Source organism: Camellia sinensis, chromosome 10, assembly GCF_055761805.1.
Source record: "Camellia sinensis isolate YWXY chromosome 10, ASM5576180v1, whole genome shotgun sequence".
NCBI lineage: Eukaryota > Viridiplantae > Streptophyta > Magnoliopsida > Ericales > Theaceae > Camellia > Camellia sinensis.
In genome coordinates this window covers 150,403,484-150,423,294 of record NC_138970.1, presented here as the reverse complement: position 1 = coordinate 150,423,294, position 19,811 = coordinate 150,403,484, and the positions used below count along the sequence as shown (strand labels likewise).

Below are 19,811 nucleotides of genomic sequence, written 5' to 3'. Positions count from 1 at the left end.
AATCGTGGTAGGAGCATAATAATAAAGTTTTATTTCTCTTTAACAATTTAAACTTCCAAAAAGTTGGTAGTTAACAATTCAATAGAAACACATGCCTTCTATTTGGCGTGGCGGGTTAAAAGGACAAAAAAAAAAAGAGAAGAAGAAGAAAAAAGGAATAGAGCAGTCAGACAAGCTTGAAGAAACTATTTCAAACACTCACCCTTGTCTTCATGATCCTTATTACACAGCATGTTTAGAAGAGACTATAATGAAGCATATGAGAAACTGCATATAATCATGAAGAAAATAGAGATTGTATATATCACTTTATAGTTGTTTATAACATATTGATTTTTATTTTGTCAGGCAAATGTTGATGGAGGATTATAATACAAGTGCCATTTTCATGTATATGCATGCTTCAAGGATGAAGAAGAAGATGGAGATCACCTTCAATTCGGGGAAGAAAGAAGAGAGGCAGAGAGAGGCCATATTATTGTGATTATGTATATATATATATATATAGAAGGGCTATAGAATAGAAGGTGATGGAACCAAAACTTAGGTCAAAGAGGCCATGCTGATGGTGGTGGAAAGTGAGAAAACCCTCCTCCATACCCTTCTCCTACCGTCCGTTCCATCCCTTGAGCCTCGTACCCATTTGTCACCTGCAACATCAACAGTTTTTCATTTCAATTTAATTAAAGCTTTTATTTATAGTTCATCAGATTTGAACTCTGGGGTTGAGACATTAATTCAACTTCTTAAACCTCAAGAATTCAGGGGAAAAAAAAAAAAAAAAAAGGTACTAATAACTCCAAGAAAATTTTGTAATTTTATGATCTTAAATAATATTAAGTTATTTGATATAGCCATGGAAACAATTTTTCTTGACTAGTAGTAAAGCACCGGAAATATCAAATACGCTTATGTAGATTGCGATTGAGTACTTACCTGCATTGTTTCCATTGGTTCCATCTCTGAGTTGAAGTCATAGAACAAACTAGCTGCTGAAAGCTTCATTGACAGAAACTGCGAGAGAGAGAGAGAGAGAGAGAGAGAGAATATAAGACTCTTCTTTTATGTAGTTTATTCAAATAAGATAAGAGAGAAATAATCAATTTTTTTATTTTTTTTATTTTTTATCTTCAACTAAGTCAAATAAGGAAGAGAAAAAACAGAATTTATTTTCTTAAGAAGTCATTCCTTTTCTTTTCTTTTCTTTTCTTTTCTGGATTAAGGATTATAACTAACCTCAATTTGATTCTGCAAAGATTGAACATATTTTATTATCACATCCAACATTACCGCCATTCCCATTGTCTGCAAATCCATAACAAGAAGAAGATTCAAAATTTCTTTTGCTGATCAAAAAAAAAATAAAAAAATAAAAAAACAGCAACAACAATGTTTATCTTGACTAATCAAACAGCAGATGGACTCATTTTTTTTTTTTTTTTTTTTATCGGCGAAAATCAATAGTTAATTGTTAGATTAGTATTTCGAGGGAGTTGAAACTTGTCCTCCCATTCCACTCTTAAGTGGAACCTAAGATCTTCCCCTTAAGAAAGATTTAGTGGCCAAAAGGTTAGTCGATTAGGTTAAGACTCCCTTGGTTGACACTAGATAGACTCATTAACAATATTTTGTTAATGATAGAAGAAGAAGACAATGATGATGATGATAGCAATAATTTGTAAAATAAGAAGATATTAAGTCCATACCTTGTAACATCCTGGAACCAAGTCCTGCAAGCTTCTCAACTTCTCATTTATTTTCTCTCTTCTTAACTAGTCACAACCAAAGTAAAATTCTTAAGCCAATAATTCTAGCTTTTCTTTCTTGTAACCACACCATCTATCGTTTTTCCTCTTAAAAACAAGAAAATTAGTTCATAAAATATTCTCTATTCTTATTCAAATAATTAGAATTATTAAATGTTTGTGAAACCATGATCAATTCATTCCTTATATTTCATTTTTTCAAATACTTTAGAAGGAGAAAAAAATATATAATACACACTAACCCTTTCTGCCAGACTGTGACTATCAGTAGCTTGACCTCTCTTTGCTCTCACATGAATAACTTCTTTTGGCTTCTCCACTTCTCTTTCATTGCCTCTCTTTCTCTTTTTTCCACCAGAGCTCTGCAAATATATATAACAGAAAAAACAATCCCATATGTTATCATTTGTAATTCACAAACAAATTAAATAGATAACACACATATATATGTATAAGAAAAAAAAGAAATATGTATGTAGATATATTACATAATTTCTCTTCTTCTTATTATCTGTTTCAGATGTCCCTTTCAAGCTATTGTCTTCAAGGCTTGGACCTTTAGTTGATGGAAGGAAATGAGTGAGTGGATCATAAAAAGGACTATCAGAATGGACAGAGCTTTGAATATTAGTATCAGTGAAAGTCATAGGAAGCTGTGACAGTTGATGGTGGTGATGATCCAAGAAACTGTCATGATTGGATGATAAAGAAACAAGCCCTTGAACATGTGAGTTGAGATTCTCAAATGAACTGAGGTTGTTTAGCAGGTCCATGTTTGAGTTGTTCATCTCTGAGAATAAAGGTTTGAGGTTGTGAAACTCTACATTGAAATCTGCCATGAGATGAGAGAGGAACTGTGAGTGGCATAAATGGGTGGTGAAATAGCTAGTTAGGCATGTGATAGAGCAATATATCTTATCATCTTGGTTTTGATTTGATAATTAGGTTATAGTGTGTTTAGATGAGTAGTGTTGCCAAAATACACGATTTGCACATAATGAGTCACAAATATAAGATAAAGATGAGTTTTATACATATATTTGTCTCATATTTGTGTCTTATTTTGTGAAAAATAATATTCATAACACAATTGATTTTAAATTTTATACAAATTTTGGTAACAAGTGTAATAGAGGTATAACTAAACAAAATAAAAATAAGGGTAAATTACATTTACCTCCCCTGAGGTTTCTGACAAATACAGGGACCTCCCCTGTGGTTTGAATAATTATAGTAACACCCCCTACTTTACCTGACATTGTCAAGTTTCCCCCATTCCGTCTATTTTGCCCAAACGACGTTAGTATCCAATAGATAATGACCATGTGACCCTTGCTTTTTCTTGCAAAAAGACCAAAAAGTCCTTTGTTCACAAAATCCCTAATCAATACATTCACAATACAAATCGAATTATTCAGAGAAAGAAAAGAGAGAGGGAGGCGATCGTCGTGAACCGATCGTCGATTGTGAAGAAGACGAAAAAGCTTGAGGTTTTGAACCGATCGTCGTTGCCAGTACACAATGTAAAAGAGTTTCATCGGTGAGAAGTTGCTGTTACGGCTTCCAGGTAAGACTTTGAACTCTGTAAGCTTCGAATAGTGTTTTAAAATGTGTGTTGATGATTTTCGAATATTTTTTTCCATCTTTTTTCTTATAAATTTGTTTGTATTCTGTGTTTGATTTGATGAAATGTATGTGAAAATGGTTTACTTCGAAAATATATATTTAGAGTTTATATTTTATTTGCAAAATTTCTGGCTGGAAAAAAGGAATTTGTTGAATATTACTATAATAATAGTGTAATGTAGGGATTTAATATAAATTTCTGATTTTTTTTATTTTATTTATGAGATGTATGTTTAGGGCTTTTATTTGATTTGCAATGTTTAGGGCTTTTATTTGATTTGCAATGTTGAGGGCTTTTATTTGATTTGCAAAATTTCTGATTCGAATACAGGGAATTTGTTGAAAATTTATGAATTTATGATTTTCTGGGTGTTATTCAGGAGATGTATGTTTAGAATGAATTTCTGATTTGTTGGGTTTTACTTATGATTGTTTAATATTAGTATAATTATAGTGTAATTTACGGATTTCTTCATGTTTGCATATTTTCTTCAGTTAATTGTTGAGTACTGAGTTAATTTTTACGTCATTTTTCTTCTTTTTCTTGTCAATTTGTCATTGTATGGGCTTGCTTATTTTATTTTATAATTGGTACATCATTATGATTACAGTATGGCTGCATTTCCTTATTTTGATTTAATCATCAACTACAAAGGAAAAGTGGGAAGAGTGTTTGATGTGGACCCAAATATGTATTGCTACATTGATGCCTTGAAGGATGTAACTGCAACAGTCCTGTCTCACATTTCTTGTAGTGAAGCAATAGCAATCACATTGCATTGTGATATGCCTGGTACTGACAGAAGGAGATTAGTAGAAAATGATCTTGATGTGCTAGACATGTTTTATGTGCAAGGAAGGAGTAAAACAATTAACTTGTATGTAAACATAGAATATTCTATTGGAATGAGTGATGGTGGACATAAAAGTAATGTTGGAAATGAAAATCATGGAGTAGATGCTGTAGATGTAGAGCAAGACTACCATACTATAGATGTAGATGAAGAGTACCATCAGGACAATGTTTATGGGTTTAGTGATGAGGATAGGGATTGGAATGCAACTGCTGAGGAGGAAAACCAATCAGATGCCAATGAGATTTTGAGTGATGATGATAATGAGTGCTCAAGTGATGATGCTGAACTTAGTGATTACCAATCTGGTGATGATGAAGTGCCATATTCTAGTACTGATGATGATTATGATGATGAAGCAGACTGTCTAGATGATGAAGAGATGAGGTTTCCAGGCATGAAGTATGATGGTACCTACAATGGGAAAGAGCCATATATGAATCAAGATGGAGAAGTTGTGTTGGAAGAAGGGATGATTTTTCCAGAAGTGAATACTTTTAGGGCTACATTAAGGAACTATACAATGCAAACTGGTTTCAAGATAGTAAGAGACAAAAATGAGAAGTCTAGAGTAACAGCCCATTGTGCTGCTGAGGGCTGCCCTTGGAGAATTCATGCATCTCCACTTCCAGATGGGATTACTTACAAGATTAAAACCTTAGTACCTACTCACACATGTAGCAGGATGAACACAAACACTGAAGCTACATCAGCTTGGATTGCTAAAAAAATGGTTGAAAGTTTTAAGGACAATCCACACATGGGCTTAGATACCATGCAAATGAAACTGAATAAAATGTTTGGGATTGAGGCTTCAAGAATGCACCTGTATAGAGCCAAAAGGAGGTGCAAGGAGGAGCTGGAGGGTGATCATGGGAGCCAATATGTGTTGTTGCCAACATATGCTAGTCAAATCAACAAAACAAACCCTGGCAGCTTGATTGTCATAAATTATGACATACCTTCTACCCCAGTCTCAGAAGATGGAGAACAACCAGACCCTACCATTCCTCAATATCCATTGTTCCAAAGAATTTTCATATCATTTGATGCAATGAAAGCGGGGTTCATTAATGGATGTAGGCCATTCATAGGGGTAGATGGGTGTCACTTGAAGGGTCCCTATGGTGGTGTTTTAATTTCAGCAGTTGCCTTGGATGGAAATAATGGCTTGTTTCCATTGGCATTGGCAATAGTAGAGGGTGAATGCAAGGACAGATGGTCTTTTTTGTTGCACAACTTGAGAACAATCATAGAAGATGCACTACCTTCTAGACCATGGACCATCATGTCTGATCAACAAAAGGTACTTTACTGACATATTCAACAACTACTTTACTTACATAATTACAAATGATTCTCTAATTTTAAACTTGTAATGCTTAGTAATGTTTCATTGTTTTTATATGCAGGGCCTTGATAAGATTGTGAGTGACATTATACCGGAGGCAACTCATAGAAGATGTTACATGCACCTATATAACAATTTCAGAGCCAAATTTCCGGGTTTAATTTTGAGGAAGCAATTTTGGAGAGCAGCAAGGGCTTACAATCAGATGGAGTATGATAGGAAATTTGAGAACTCAGCCAATTTTAACTATGTTAGAGGGCATAAGGTGCAAGTTGATGGGTAAGTTTCAGATGAGGTACCAAAAGGCAATGCAATGGAAATCTAATGTCACATTGAATGTGAAGAAACAGCTTGAGGTCACACAGAAATGGTCAAGGACTTGCACAGTGGAGTATGCAGGAGGCAATGAGTATGAGGTGAAGGATAATGAGGGGGTTAATCACATTGTCCATATTGGGGCAATGACTTGTGTATGTTGACAGTGGGAAATATCTGGTCTTCCATGCAAGCATGTTGTGGCTGCAATTTCTCACAGTAGGTTAAACATAGAAGATTTTGTCCACCCCTACTATTCTAAGGCAACTTACTTGAGAGCCAATGGTGGAATGATACATCCCATCTTACACCATAGCATGTGGACACTTATACCTGGGGACCCTTTACAACCCCCACCACTGAAAAGATTGCCAGGAAGGCCAAGGACTTCAAGAAGGAGGGCTGCTCATGAGCCACCAGCTGGAACAAGTCAGACCAAAAGGTCTAGTACCTTGAGATGCAAATGGTGCATGCAATTTGGACACAACAAGAGAACTTGCCAAAGAGGTCCAGTCAGGGGTGAAGCATCTGCTGCTGGTAGGGGCAGTGGCACATCCAGTGGTAGAGGCAGTGGCAAAACTGATGGCACATCCAGTGGTAGAGGCAGTGCCAAAACTGCTGGTAGGGGCAGTGGCAGATCTGTGAGTAGGGGCAGAGGTAGAGACAATTCAAGTGGGAGAGGTAGTTCAGCTAAGAGGGGCAATGCAAGTGGTAGAGGCAACTCAAGTGGGAGGGGAAATACAACTACAAGAGGAAGTTCAGCTGGGAAGAGAAGTTCAAGTGGGAGAGGCAAGGGCAAGGCCAACCATGCACAAGTGAGTTTTTTGTATTTGTTTTGCCTTTTCATTTGTGATTTTTATTTGTTTTCTATCAATTTATGATATTGATATGCATATTTATTACCTTACTTTGGTTTTCAATTTAGGATATTCCAAGAGGGACCCCCCCAATGCCTGCTGAATGTGTGACACAGGTCACACAACATCATGTTAGTTATGAACTTACTTATGAAGTTACAATGAAATTAGCTAAGTTGTTGATATTTGTTTGTTTGTGACACAGGTCAGACAACATCAATTTATTTGTTTGTTTGTTTGTTTGACTTTTTTTGCAGATGACTTAGCTAAGTTGTTGATATTTTGGGTACAAGGATTAACATAGGTTGAAGGTATAAAATATATGTTGCTTGACTGTATAGTTAGTGAGGATCATGTTCCACTTTTTTGTATTTTTGTAGTGGACATGCAATGCTAAGAATAACAATATGATGATGTGGCCATTTTTGTTTTTTTGTAGTGGCCATGAAGTATTTTATAACTGATGATGTAACTGAACATATCTGATAGGAATGATGTAAGTAAACTACTTGAACATATTTTACAACAATCATGATGTAATTAAACAGGTGCATATTTATGGAATGGTTTTACTTGCTGTTTAGATTATGTTTACAGGTCATTATGTTATTCAAATGAGATGTGCATATTTACATAATGCTGAAATAACTTCATCATATTTATATATGGTCCATTACAAAATATATTGCATTACAAACATAAGGTCTATTACCAAATATTACAAAACCTTACATAAGGGCCATTACAAAAGGGCCATTACAGGGCCATTACAAAACAGTATTACAGGGCCATTACAAAACAGTAGGTGAATCATTACCATTACATTTTTAGAGCAACCATTAGGGAAATCAAACACATCACAAAATTCATGATCATTATCATCTTTATAAACCCCATGTTTGCTTCAAGTACTTGCATCCTTGTTTGCATAGCCCCCATTTGGTTCATTAAATTCGTTGCAGGACTTTCTTCTTCATAGGATAAATTGTGTCTGTTAACAGTTGTTTGAGTGTCTTCCATCATCATTTCTCCTCCAACAGATGAGTTTACTGGTTTGCACCACTCCCAGAATCCGCATTTCCCATTTGGGCATAAGTAATACAATTTGCCTTTGTTTTTTTCAGATTCAGTGACTTTAATTGTTGCTTTGCCCCACAGTAACAGATCTTGCTTCTATATTTCATCACCCCTCCTCCATTACTTGATGATGATATATCCATCCAGTGAACCTCCATTCATGAAATGTGAGAGTTTTAATGCATTTTCAGGACATATATTGATGGGAAATACCTGTGTTTGTGTTTCACTTCTCAATAATGGATCATAGTTATAATGCATTTTCAGGACATATATTCATGGGACATACTTGTGTTTGTGCTTCATTTCTCAATAATGGATCATAGTTATAATGCATTTTCAGATGCAATTTTTTTTTTTTTTTTTTTAAATAGTTAATGTGACTGGGAACATATGTGTTGTGCTTGTGCTTCATTTCTCAATAATGGGCATAGTTATAATGCATTTTCATATGCAATTTTTTTTTTTTAAATAGTTATTGTGACTGGGAACATACCTGTGTTTGTGCTTGGCCCTTTCTTCTTTTTGTTGTTCTTTAGTTTTGGTTGCCTCTCTAAATTTTTCTCTTCCACTTGGATTTACTGAAGTGAAGCTGGAGAGACCATTTGCTATATATAGATGGGTTGAGGGTATTATGGGCATTTTATTGTTTACATTTGATGACATAGGCAGGGTCTGTTAGGGGTTTAAACGGCTGTCAACTTTTGGGGAAAACTTGACAATGTCAGGTAAAGTAAGGGGTGTTACTGTAATTATTCAAACCACAGGGGAGGTCCCTGTATTTGTCAGAAACCTCAGGGGAGGTAAATGTAATTTACCCTAAAAATAAAAAAGAATACGAAACATATTTTACTAATTTTCAAACATTTTTTACTCGTTTCAAAATATGTTTATTTTTTTAATTAATCTTAAAGTAATTTTTATTCTAAACAATATTTTTGTAGCACCTGGTAGCATTTAGGGGTGATTTGGGATGATCTAAATAAGTGTACTTTTTGACTTTTTATGAAATATGAATTGGGTATAGGTTGAGTTTGAAGTGACGTGATTTAAATAAGATAATGTGACTCAAATAGGATAGTGACTTTTTGATTTTTTGACTTTTTTAGATCATGCCAAACAAGGCCTTAGTTTTATATGTTTAAGGCAAAGTCTATGAATCCAAAAAATAGATCAGGATATTATCAAGGATTTTAGGTCTATAATGTACATTTAAAATTTTTATTGTTGGACCACACCTTAAATACATCTTGATTATAAATATTAAATTTTGAATATATATATATATATATATATATTGAGTTTGTAGTATCACTGAATATTACTAGTTTAGAGTATCTTTATCTAAATCTTCAAAATTTGGTATATCAAATTTTTTTGAAAACTTAAATGGCAAATGAATATATGTCAATTTGACATGAAAACTCTCTACTTGATATGTCAAATTTGAACACTTTGACGATCACAATTTGTATTAGATTGTACAGTTGGCTGGTTTTATTTGAAGACAAAAGGGAAAAAAAAAAAAAAAAAAAAAAACCATCAAATTTGAAGTTGTGGAGAAGTGGTTTGGAAATACTCTTCAGATCTTGAGGAACGCTCGTGATCCTCTACTAGTCGCCTGAAAAGGAATAAACGCTCCGGTCGAGGGTGCCGGAATTAGCACTCCGACGGGCAAGTCAGTCTCTATTCTGGATTACTTGTGTTTTAAGTTAAGCGTAGTAGTTTTCACATACCTTTCTTTAACTGTTGTTCCTTTATTTATACTCGTTTCCAGGGCCTCGGGGCCTGGTCCACTTTTCGCTCGTTATCTGCTTATTTATTCGGCTCCATAGTTCAATAGTTACTCGGCCTATTAATTATATTCGGCCTCATAATCGTGCAGGTTAGGGCCGAGTAATGTCTATCTTCTAAGGCGTACGCTTCTGATTCTGCTAATTATTCGGCTCCCACAATTGCTCCCCAAGCTCTCCATTGCCGGCAGTTAATTGGTGTGTTTAGTTTCAAATTTGAAAAGTCAAGAGAGACATAAATTAGGCGGCTTCACCTATCCCAATGTGAATGTCAGAACACACACGCCTTTTGGTCATCATTATATGTTCCCGCCTCATTCGTGCATCTTCTGCATTTATTATGATTTGAAACTTCAATCTCTTAGAATGCGTACTTTTTGAATATTTGAGCCTCCTAGATTGCCAGCCGGAATCCCTCATCTATTTCGCGTCTTCTGCAACTTCTTCTCGTCTCTCCTTGTCTCCTTTGCCTCTTGTAAGTTTTCTTCTCTTCTCTTTGTAATCCTATTTTCCGTGTTCATTTTTTATCTAGAATACCTCTAAGTCCTTACTAGAATGGCTAAACATTTGAAAGACCTCCTTTCCGAAGGTCGTATTTCTAGATTCCGACGACATTTTTCTATCCCTGATGATGTCCATATATCTCTAGTGATGGACAATAACCTTGATATGGAGAGGGAGGACCAAAATACCATTGTCTTTCCTCTCCTATCCATTGCGGAGGGCGGGGTTCGCTTTTCCCTACACCCATTTCTTAGGGCCGTCCTCTGCCATTGGGGTCTGATTCCTTCATAACCTAATGTGAATTTCTTTCGAATCATAATGGGAATCGTGGAATTGAACCAGCGCCTTAGGAGCAACCTTGGCATTTCGGCGATTCGACACTTCTACGCTTTAGCCAAATCCTCCGGTCGGCTCGAGCGCTACTTTCTCAATGCCAAGGACACCGACCATCACTTGGTAACCATGCTTGCCAGTTCTGGCAAACGAGTTGACAATGTAATGGTCAATGTCCGAAGCAACTGGGAATTCGGCGAGGGCAAAGATTGCCTAGACCCTGTTCCCAAAAAGAGGGGCGAACCAGGTTGCCGTGTAACTCATTGTGTTTATTGATCTTTCTTTTATTCGGAATTTTCTTCAAGTCTAATCCGTTGTTTTTGCAGGCAATGAATTGAAGAAGGTTCTGACCTCGGTTGACGACGCAGTCCTTGCGGAGATTAAGACTGCACTCAAGTATTTTGGCTGTCCAAACATATAAAAGCAGGGGAAAGCCGCCCATATACTCCTGCGGTACAAGCCCACTTATACTACGTTCTCGGCCGCGGACGACATTCGGATCCCATCCGGTGAACACCATCTTACGGCTCTTATCTTCCGCAGCTTCAAGATCCTTGGGCAAATTGGTTTCAAAGCTTCTGATTCGGAGCAAGACGTAGAGACGGTGGTCGAGGTAGTTGCCGAACCAACGAGAGAGTTCACTGCGGAGGCTAAAGAGGTCGACGAGGCTCTAAACTCAGCGTTTGAGGCAGCCGGCCTTAACCAGCCTGACCCACCGTCCACTTCAGGTCGGGCGGAGTTTTCCTTCAGAGATATTTTTACAAGTTTGGGAGATCTACCCGGTGATTTTTCTGAAGGTATGGCTGGGGAAAATCTAACGCAGATGGCACGAAAGAGAAATGCCGAATGCATGGCCGCGCAACGAAAAGCCGAGGCCACTTGTTCTAGACCTGCCCCGATTAAATCTTCGCAACCCGTTATTATAGAAGAGATGGCTCAAGTTGTTGTGGCCGAGTCGGATAAGGAGGCCGAATAGCAGATTCCAGAAGAACGGTCGATTCAAGAAGAGCGAGGCGAAAAACGTAACGCCGAAGGAGAGGCTGGCTCAGAGGAGAGTCCTGCTGACAAACGGCCTCGTCTAGAAGAGTAGGATGTGGTTGTTCCTTTCGTTGTTCAACCAAAAATCAAAAACACGCCGATCTCCTCTGACGCATCTGCCTTGAAGGACCCAGCTGTAGCATTGAGCTTGGGCGCCTCAGTCTTATTACCGGTTGACAAGGCCTTTTTTCGAGCAGAGCCGGATTTGGTAGCTATAGCGTTAGCTGCCTAGTCGGCCCTTCTGGTATGTGACTTGATCTTTTTTGGTTTGGTAGCTACGATATTTCTTGGTATGTGACTCCTTGTTTTGCAGACGGTTAGAAGGATAGCCAAACTAGGCCGTTGCCAGCACGATGTCGCTGAAAGAATTGACCACTTGAAGTCGGAAGCTGAAGGTGAGAGGAGCAGGGCCGAGTTCAAGGCAATGAGAGCCGCGATGGAAAGTGCTCAAGCCGAAGCTGAGAAAGAGAGGACTCAGACTGCTGATCGGCTCAGATCTGATTCCGAGGAGAGGGCGAACGCGAGCGAGGAATCGCTCAAGTTCGCCAAGGAGGCGCTTGCCAAGGTGGAGGCTGAGTTGGAAGAGTTAAGGAAGGCCAAGGAAAAAGCCGACTCTGAGGCTTCTGCGGCATTCGAGGCTAGAAAGAGCGCCGCCCTTGAGAACTACGTAGAAGAAGTCCCCAAATTCGAGAATCGGAGATTCAAACATGGGTGGCTCAAAGCCCTTGTTGCCTCTAGAGTTACATTGGCCATGCCAATTCCATACGAGCAAGTGGACGTTGAGCCACTTGAGTCTGATCCCGAGGATTGATTTGGGAGACATTCTGATTTTATTAAGTATTTTCAATTTCAATGTATGTTTTTGTTAAGTAGATTTCTGTTAGTTCAAGGTAATTTTCATGTATAAATTAGTTACTATCTGCGATCAATTTATTAATGAAAATTTTCTTTTTATTTCACTATGAGTTGTACGCAGTTTTTGATTTTAATGAAGAGTTTTGCTTTTCACTACCTTGGATAAAATGATTACTGTCTGTTGTGCTTGCTAATTATCGATCCAATAGGAAGTAGGATCATGAGATGAGTGGACTAAATATCCCACTGCATAGCTGCCGATTGGATAACAGTGTAACTAGGCAATTAATTTAACTTTAATTTATCCGAACAAGTAAATCGACTCAAGGCCCCGTCGCATGCCCTTGCCCCAGCTGGTTCATGAACATTAAACGCCGAATAACATGAACTTATGAATAATATATTGATAAATCGATGCGTGGAACGGCTAGGGCACTCAAGCCGATTAGATTGATGAATCTGCCCTTGCCCCAGCTGGTTCATGAATGTATAACGCCGAATAAAATGAACTTATAAATATTGTACTGATGAATCAATTCGTAGAGCAGCTAGGGCATTCAAGCCGACTAGATTGATGAATCTGCCATTGCCCCAGCTGGTTCATGAACGTATAACGCCAAATAAAATGAACTTATGAATATTGTACTGATGAATCGATTCGTGGAGCGGCTGGGGCATTCAAGCCGACTAGATTGATGAATCTCTCCTCGCCCCAGCTGGTTCATGAACGTATAACGCCGAATAAAACGAACTTATGAATATTGTACTGATGAATCGATTCGTGGAGCGGCTGGGGCATTCAAGCCGACTAGATTGATGAATCTGCCCTTGCCTCAACTGGTTCATGAATGTATAATGCCGAATAACAGTGGTTGATGGGGCGCTTGGAGCATATGACTCATTCGACGCCGGGCTGTTGATGTTTCAATATTAATGAGATTGCCTCGGAGGCGCTGCCCTCGTAGGAAATAAATGGGCGTGTATTTCGTGACCTAAGGTCCTATTTATGCGCTCAATCAGCAACTCAGTCCAGCTCTTTGAGGAAGATTAAACAACTGCGAATGTCGAATAGACTTTTTTTCAACATCAGAGGGGAAGCGAGGACGCTAGCTGAGCTGGGAGGAGGTATGAGTCGAAGTGGTAAACCTTCGCGCACGGGAAGTAGGATTTCGAGGGATCGGGAGAGACACCAATCTCCTCGTCGTCGAAGTAGGTCGCCCAGGAGGGACAAGCAGCCACAGGGCAAATCTCCTCAACCCCATTCTGAAAGGGAATCTAACGCGAATCCACGCCCATTGAGTTTTGCGGTCTTCGTGGGGAATAGACCCATGACAGAGGCAGATTCGATCATTCGAGATCCAAATGTGGCAGTCGAGTTTGCTCAACAGATTTTTCCACCCGAGGTCCAGCAGTCAATAGTGGGTCAATAGGACTTCGAAGTGTTTTGTGAAGGCGTTCATGGGGCGGTAAGGGGGCTGTACACCACTTATGAAATCGACATGCTTCTCCATGCCGCCCGGCGCGATATAGAGCAAATGGATGAACGCATTCGCAAGTTAGAAGCTTGCACGGAGAAGACCGAGCATGAGCTAAGGAAAATCAAGTCCACCGAGTCTCAATCAGCCAGCCATCCCAACTCGGTTGTAGAAAAGAGGGTGACCCAAAGGCTGATTAGTGATGCTATTGCCAATCGGAACACGGCTAGCATGTTCACGATTGAGACTGCAAGGGCCTCGGCCTATGAAAAGGGCTTCCATGACGGCCGAAAGGTTGGAATTCAGAAGACCAAGAAGAAGCTCGCCAAAGAAGTTTTTCAATGTGAAAATCGTGGGTTTAGGCACGGTTGGATCAAGGCACATCAGAAAGCAGAGGCTCTCCAGGTAGCAGGTGTGAATTCGACGCTTCCGTTGTACCAACAAAGTGATTTCCCCTTCTCCGCTTTCGAAATTGAGAAGAGTAATGATGAGCGAGCGCCGAAGAAAAAAAGGCCTTGTAATGTTTATGTAGAAATTATGTATTTATTGGCTGATTTTAATAAAACGCTTAATTCTCAATTTGTAGCGTACTTTTTATTTATGTCAGTCCACTTGAATGTTCGCACGTTTTTGGACTATTTTTGTACGGCCTGAACTATTCCATTTTGAATAGATGCATATTTCAGTAATGAACTTTGGCTAGATGCATATTCCATTTTGAATAGATGCATATTTTAGTAATAAACTATTCCACAAGTCGGGGCGATGATATAATAAACTTTGACCGGCTCGAGCTAAGTAAGCATTTCATTTCGAATGTTCATGTGCTTTAATGTGTAAACGGTTCTTGCCGGCTTGATTTAACAATATATGTCAAATATTTAATATTATTTGGCATGTACGCTTTACGCGCGGCCCTAGCTCCGAATCCGGAAGCTTTTTCGGCCCAAAGACGTCCCGAAGACATCATGCGCCGATGGGGCTCCGAATCCGGAGCCTTTAATCAGCCAATCTGAAGACTTAATATCGTGATATCCATGAAGGGCGCTCCGAATCCGGAGGCTTTTTCGGCCCAAAGACGTCATACGCCGATGGAGCTCTGAATCCGGAGACTTAATCGGCCAATCGTGATATCCAGGAAGGGCGCTCCAAATCCAGAGGCTTTTTCGGCCCAAAGACGTCATACGCCGATGGGGCTCCGAATCCGGAGACTTATCTAGCCAATCGTGATATCTACGAAGGGCGCTCCGAATCCATAGGCTTTTTCGGCCCAAAGACGTCATGTGCCAATGGGGCTTCAAATCTGGAGACTTAATCGGCCAATCATGATATCCACGAAGGGCGCTTCGAATCCGGAGGCTTTAATCGGCCAATCGTGATATCCACAAAGGTCGCTCCGAATCTGGAGGCTTTTTCGGCCCAAAGATGTCATGCACTGATAGAGTTCCGAATTTGGAGACTTATCAGGCCAATCGTGATATCCACGAAGGGCGCGCTGAATCTGGAGGCTTTTTGGCCCAAATACGTCATGCGTCGATGGGGCTCTGAATCCGGAGACTTAATCGGCCAATCGTGATATCCACAAAGGGCACTCCGAATTCGAAGGCTTTAATCGGTCAATCGTGATATTCATGAAGGGCGCTCTGAATTCGGAGGCTTTTTCGGCCCAAAGACATCATGCGTCGATGGGGCTCCGAATCCGAAGACTTATCTGGCCAATCGTGATATCCACGAAGAGCGCTCCGAATCCGAAGGCTTTTTCGGCCCAAAGATGTCATGTGCCGATGGGGCTCCGAATTCGGAGACTTAATCGGTCAATTGTGATATCCACGAAGGGCGCTCCGAATCTGGAGACTTTAATCGACCAATCGTGATATCCACGAAGGGTGCTCCGAATCCGGAGGCTTATTTGAAATCTTTTGAACTGGATTACACAATGAATAAACAAGGATCTTTTCATTACAAAAGTGAAGCGTACACACATTGAACCATTCAAAACTAGTATCATTCCCCACAAGTCGGGTTTAACGATAGAATTTTCGTAAGTGTGTTGAATTCCAAGGCCATGGAAGACTCTGTCCAGACATGTCTTTTAGCCGATATGCCCCTACTCCCGCGATCGAGTCGACTTGATAAGGGCCGTCCCAGTTAGGACCCAACTTTCCATCGGCCAATTTTCTGGTAGCGAGAAGTACTTTCTTCAGGACCAGCGCCCCTAGTGAGTAGCAACACAGCTGAACCCATTGATTATATGACTTAGCAAGCTGCTGCTGATACTGCGCCACGGATGCCAGGGCACGGTCTCTTCGTTCTTCAATCAAAACTAAATCCAAGGCAAGCATCATGTCGTTTCGGCCTAAATCAAAAACTTTCGATTTCAAGGTTGGGAGGTCGATTTCCAGGGGTATGATTGCCTATGTTCCAAAGCATAGGGCAAACGACGTTTCCCCAGTGGATCGCCTCGGCGTAGTTCGATGAGCCCACAACACACTCGGCAATTCTTCGACCCATTTGCCTTTAGCTTTCTCCAACCTCTTCTTGATGCCGTCCAAGATGGATTTGTTCGAGGCTTCAGCTTGACCATTGTTTTGGGGGCAAGCCGACGTGAAAAAGTAGAACCGGATACCATACTTGTTGCACAGCTTTCGATAGAGGCCACAATTGAACTGGGTGCCGCTGTCTGAGATGAGAGCTCTCGGAATGTCGAATCATGTTATGATTTTTCTTCATACAAAGCACTTGACATCGGCATCTCGAATGTGTGTTAATGTCTCCGCTTCAACCCATTTCGTGAAGTAATCTGTGGTGACGATCAAGTATCGTTTGTTCCTTGGGGCCCTTGGCAATGGTCCTATGATGTCAAGCCCCTACTGGGCAAACGGCCAGGGACTGGTGATAGAGCTTAACTCAGTAGGCAAGTGGGTTAACGGGGAGAACTTCTGGCACTATTCACATTTATTCACATAGCATTCGGCATCAGCTCTCATTATCAGCCAGTAATACCCCTGTGTTATAACTCTATGGGCCAAAGAGCGCCCCCCAAAATGAGCACCACAACTGCCTTCATGTATTTCAGTAAGAAGCTCTTCGACTTTGTCAGGGTGCACACATTCCAAATATGGATTAGAGAGGGATTTTTAATAAAGCCTTCCTTGCGGATCCAAGTAGTATCGCATGGCTTTGTTTCGCAGCTTGTGCGCTTCTTTCTTGTCCTCTAGGAGCTGTTCGGAAGACAGGAATGCAGCAATGTGATCCATCCAGCTCAGTTCAGATTCTATAACATTAGCTTGGACTTCCTCTGAAGGGCCAATGCTCGGCTTCGGGATGAAACCTACTTCGATGGTCCGTTTAATCTCTGAGTTAATGGTGGAGGCTAGGCAGGCAAGGGCATCTGCATGTGTGTTCTGATCACGAGTTATCTGGTTCAATTCATGATGGTCAAATTTTGCCAGCAAGGAGTTGGTCGTTTTCATGTAAGTCGTCATACGGTCGTTTCTTACCGCGTACTCCCCTTTTAGCTGATTGATCACCAGTTTTGAATTGTAAAATACAAGCAAGTGCCGAGCACCCAGAAGATGTGCATTCCGCAAATCAGCTAGAAGGGCTTTGTATACGGCTTCGTTATTTGACGCTTCAAAGCCGAGCTTGACGGCCTGCTCAATTATTGCGCCGTCGGGAGCCATGATCACAACTCCGGCTCCACTGCCCCACTGATTGAATGATCCATCACAGCACAACTGCCAGATGTCCCCAACATAAATTCTCCAATTCGGCTCCGGTCGAATGTCATCGGACTTGAAATCGGCAAGACCCCAGTGAATTCGACAACAAAGTCGGCTAGCACTTGGCCCTTGATTGAGGTTCTAGGTAGAAACTGAATGTCGTACTGGCCGAGTTCAAGAGCCCACTTTGAAACACGTCCCGATGCTTCTGCACTTCGTAGTACTGATCGAAGGGGATAATCTATTAGCACCCCAATGTTATGTCCTTGGAAGTAATGCATCAGTTTTCTTGCCACTATGACTAGGGCTAGGATGAGTTTTTCCAGCGGAAGGTAGCGTGTTTCGGCGTCAACCATTGCCTTGCTCACGTAATACATTGGCCGCTACTCCCCCAGATCTTCCTTTATCAATACGATACTGACGGCCCTGTCGGAAACTACCAGATACAAAATGAGCGGGTCACCAGCAGCAGGTGTTGTCAAGAGTGGTACTGAGCGAAGGTAAGTCTTGAGGCCGTTGAAAGCGGATTCGCATTCGGTGGACCATTCAAAACTCTTGCCCTGTCATAGTGTATGGAAGAATTGTCGGCAGCGATCTGTAGACCGATTGATGAACCTGTTGAGTGCCGCGGCCATCCCCATCAACTTTTGAACCTCTTTTACTGAACGAGGGGAGTTGAGTTCCAAGATTACTGTGATTTGCTGCGGGTTGGCCTCGATTCCCCGATGGTTGACAATGTAACCCAAGAACTTGCCAGAGCCGATCCCAAACGCACATTTGGAAGCATTCAGCTTCATTTTGTATTTGCGTAAGATGCTGAACGTTTCTTCTAGATCCGCTAGATGGGTTTGCTCTTCTCTAGACTTGACCACCATGTCATCAATGTACACTTCCATAGTGTGGCCGAGTTGCTCCTTGAACATAGTCGTAACCAGTCTTTGGTAAGTTGCCCCTGCGTTCTTCAGCCCAAAAGGCATATCCTTTTAGCAGTAGGTTCCTCTTGGGTGAGGAATGCAGTTTTTTCTTGGTCCTCATGATGCATGGCGATCTGATGGTAGCCTCTGTAAGTGTCGAGGAAGCTCATGCGTTAATGGCGTGCTGTCGCATCTACGAGTTGGTCAATTCTGGGTAAGGAAAAACAATCTTTGGGGCAGGCTTTGTTTAGGTCCGTGAAATCGACGCAAACTCGCCAAGTACCATTTTTCTTCTTCACAACCACTGTATTAGAGAGCCATGTAGGGTAGGTCATTTCCCTGATTGCCCCGGCGTCAAGCAGCCTGTCAACCTCCTCAACAATGGCGGCAGTGTGCTCTGCGGCTGACCGCCGTCTTTTCTGAATAATCAGCTTGCGTTTAGGGTCAACATTCAAACGGTGCTGTGAAACGGACGGATCTATACCCGGCATCTCGTACGGATTCCACGCAAAGACGTCAAGGTTGCTGAGCAAGAAGGAGATTAGCTCCTGTCTGTCGGCTTGACTTAGGGAGGAGCCGACCATGAAGAACTTCTCTGGGCTTCCATGAATTTCAACTCGGTCACCGTGGCCTTTTCACTCGGAAGCCACCCAACATTGTCGAGGCTCTCCCGATCCGGTACCTCAACAGAATTTACTTGCAACTCCTTTGTCGTCTTTCTAGCGAGGAGATAACATGCTTGTGCTGATTTCTGGGAGCCGCGGATTTGCTCAATGTCGCGTTCCGTCGGTAAGCGTAGCAGCTGATGATACATACTCGGCACGGCCTGCATGGTGTGCAACCAAGTTCGCCCCATAATGAGATTGTACGGTGATGGCAACTTGACGACCAAGAATTTTACATCCACTGTTCGGGAGCCCGCTCGCACAGGTAATTTGATTTTTCCCAACGGGTACTCTAGATTGGCGTTGAAGCCGAATAGTGGATAAGAAGCCGGAGAGAAATCTGATTCGGAGAAGTCGAGTTTGGTGAATGTCTTGTAGTACATGACCTCCGATGTGCTCCCCGGATCAATGAGTACGTGCTCAACTGTGAATCGGTTTGCGCGTAACTCAATTACCAAGGGGTCAATATGGGGCAGTGTCATTCTGGCCAAATCTGAGTCATCAAAAGTAATGCCTGCAGCTTCATGGGGCCGTTTAGCCAGAGTGAGTTGATTTTGAGGGTCGGATTCGACTGAATCATATGCACCGCTGATGACATTAGCAAGCTGTATATCATGTGGATCACGCCGAGCGGGGGTGAATCCTGTCTTAAGGCTATTGCTTTGG

At 41.0% G+C, this 19,811-nt stretch overlaps 1 protein-coding gene and 1 long non-coding RNA gene across 2 annotated transcripts; one reads left to right on the top strand and one right to left on the bottom strand.

Moving 5' to 3' along the window:
- Positions 1 to 280: 280 nt before the first annotated feature.
- Positions 281 to 3,304, bottom strand: LOC114266681 (uncharacterized). Its single transcript, XM_082890499.1, has 7 exons — positions 3,019 to 3,304; positions 2,255 to 2,598; positions 2,009 to 2,128; positions 1,707 to 1,772; positions 1,237 to 1,305; positions 937 to 1,014; positions 281 to 650 (listed from the first exon to the last, which is right to left on the bottom strand). The coding sequence occupies exons 1-7, from the start codon at positions 3,302 to 3,304 to the stop codon at positions 549 to 551; spliced, it is 1,065 nt and encodes a 354-aa protein (XP_082746625.1). The 3' UTR covers positions 281 to 548.
- A 3,352-nt stretch (positions 3,305 to 6,656) lies between these two features.
- On the top strand, positions 6,657 to 7,159 carry LOC145801369 (uncharacterized). Its single transcript, XR_014342743.1, has 3 exons — positions 6,657 to 6,727; positions 6,838 to 6,900; positions 7,027 to 7,159. It is a non-coding gene; the product is annotated as an uncharacterized LOC145801369 (long non-coding RNA).
- The last annotated feature ends 12,652 nt before the right edge of the window (positions 7,160 to 19,811 follow it).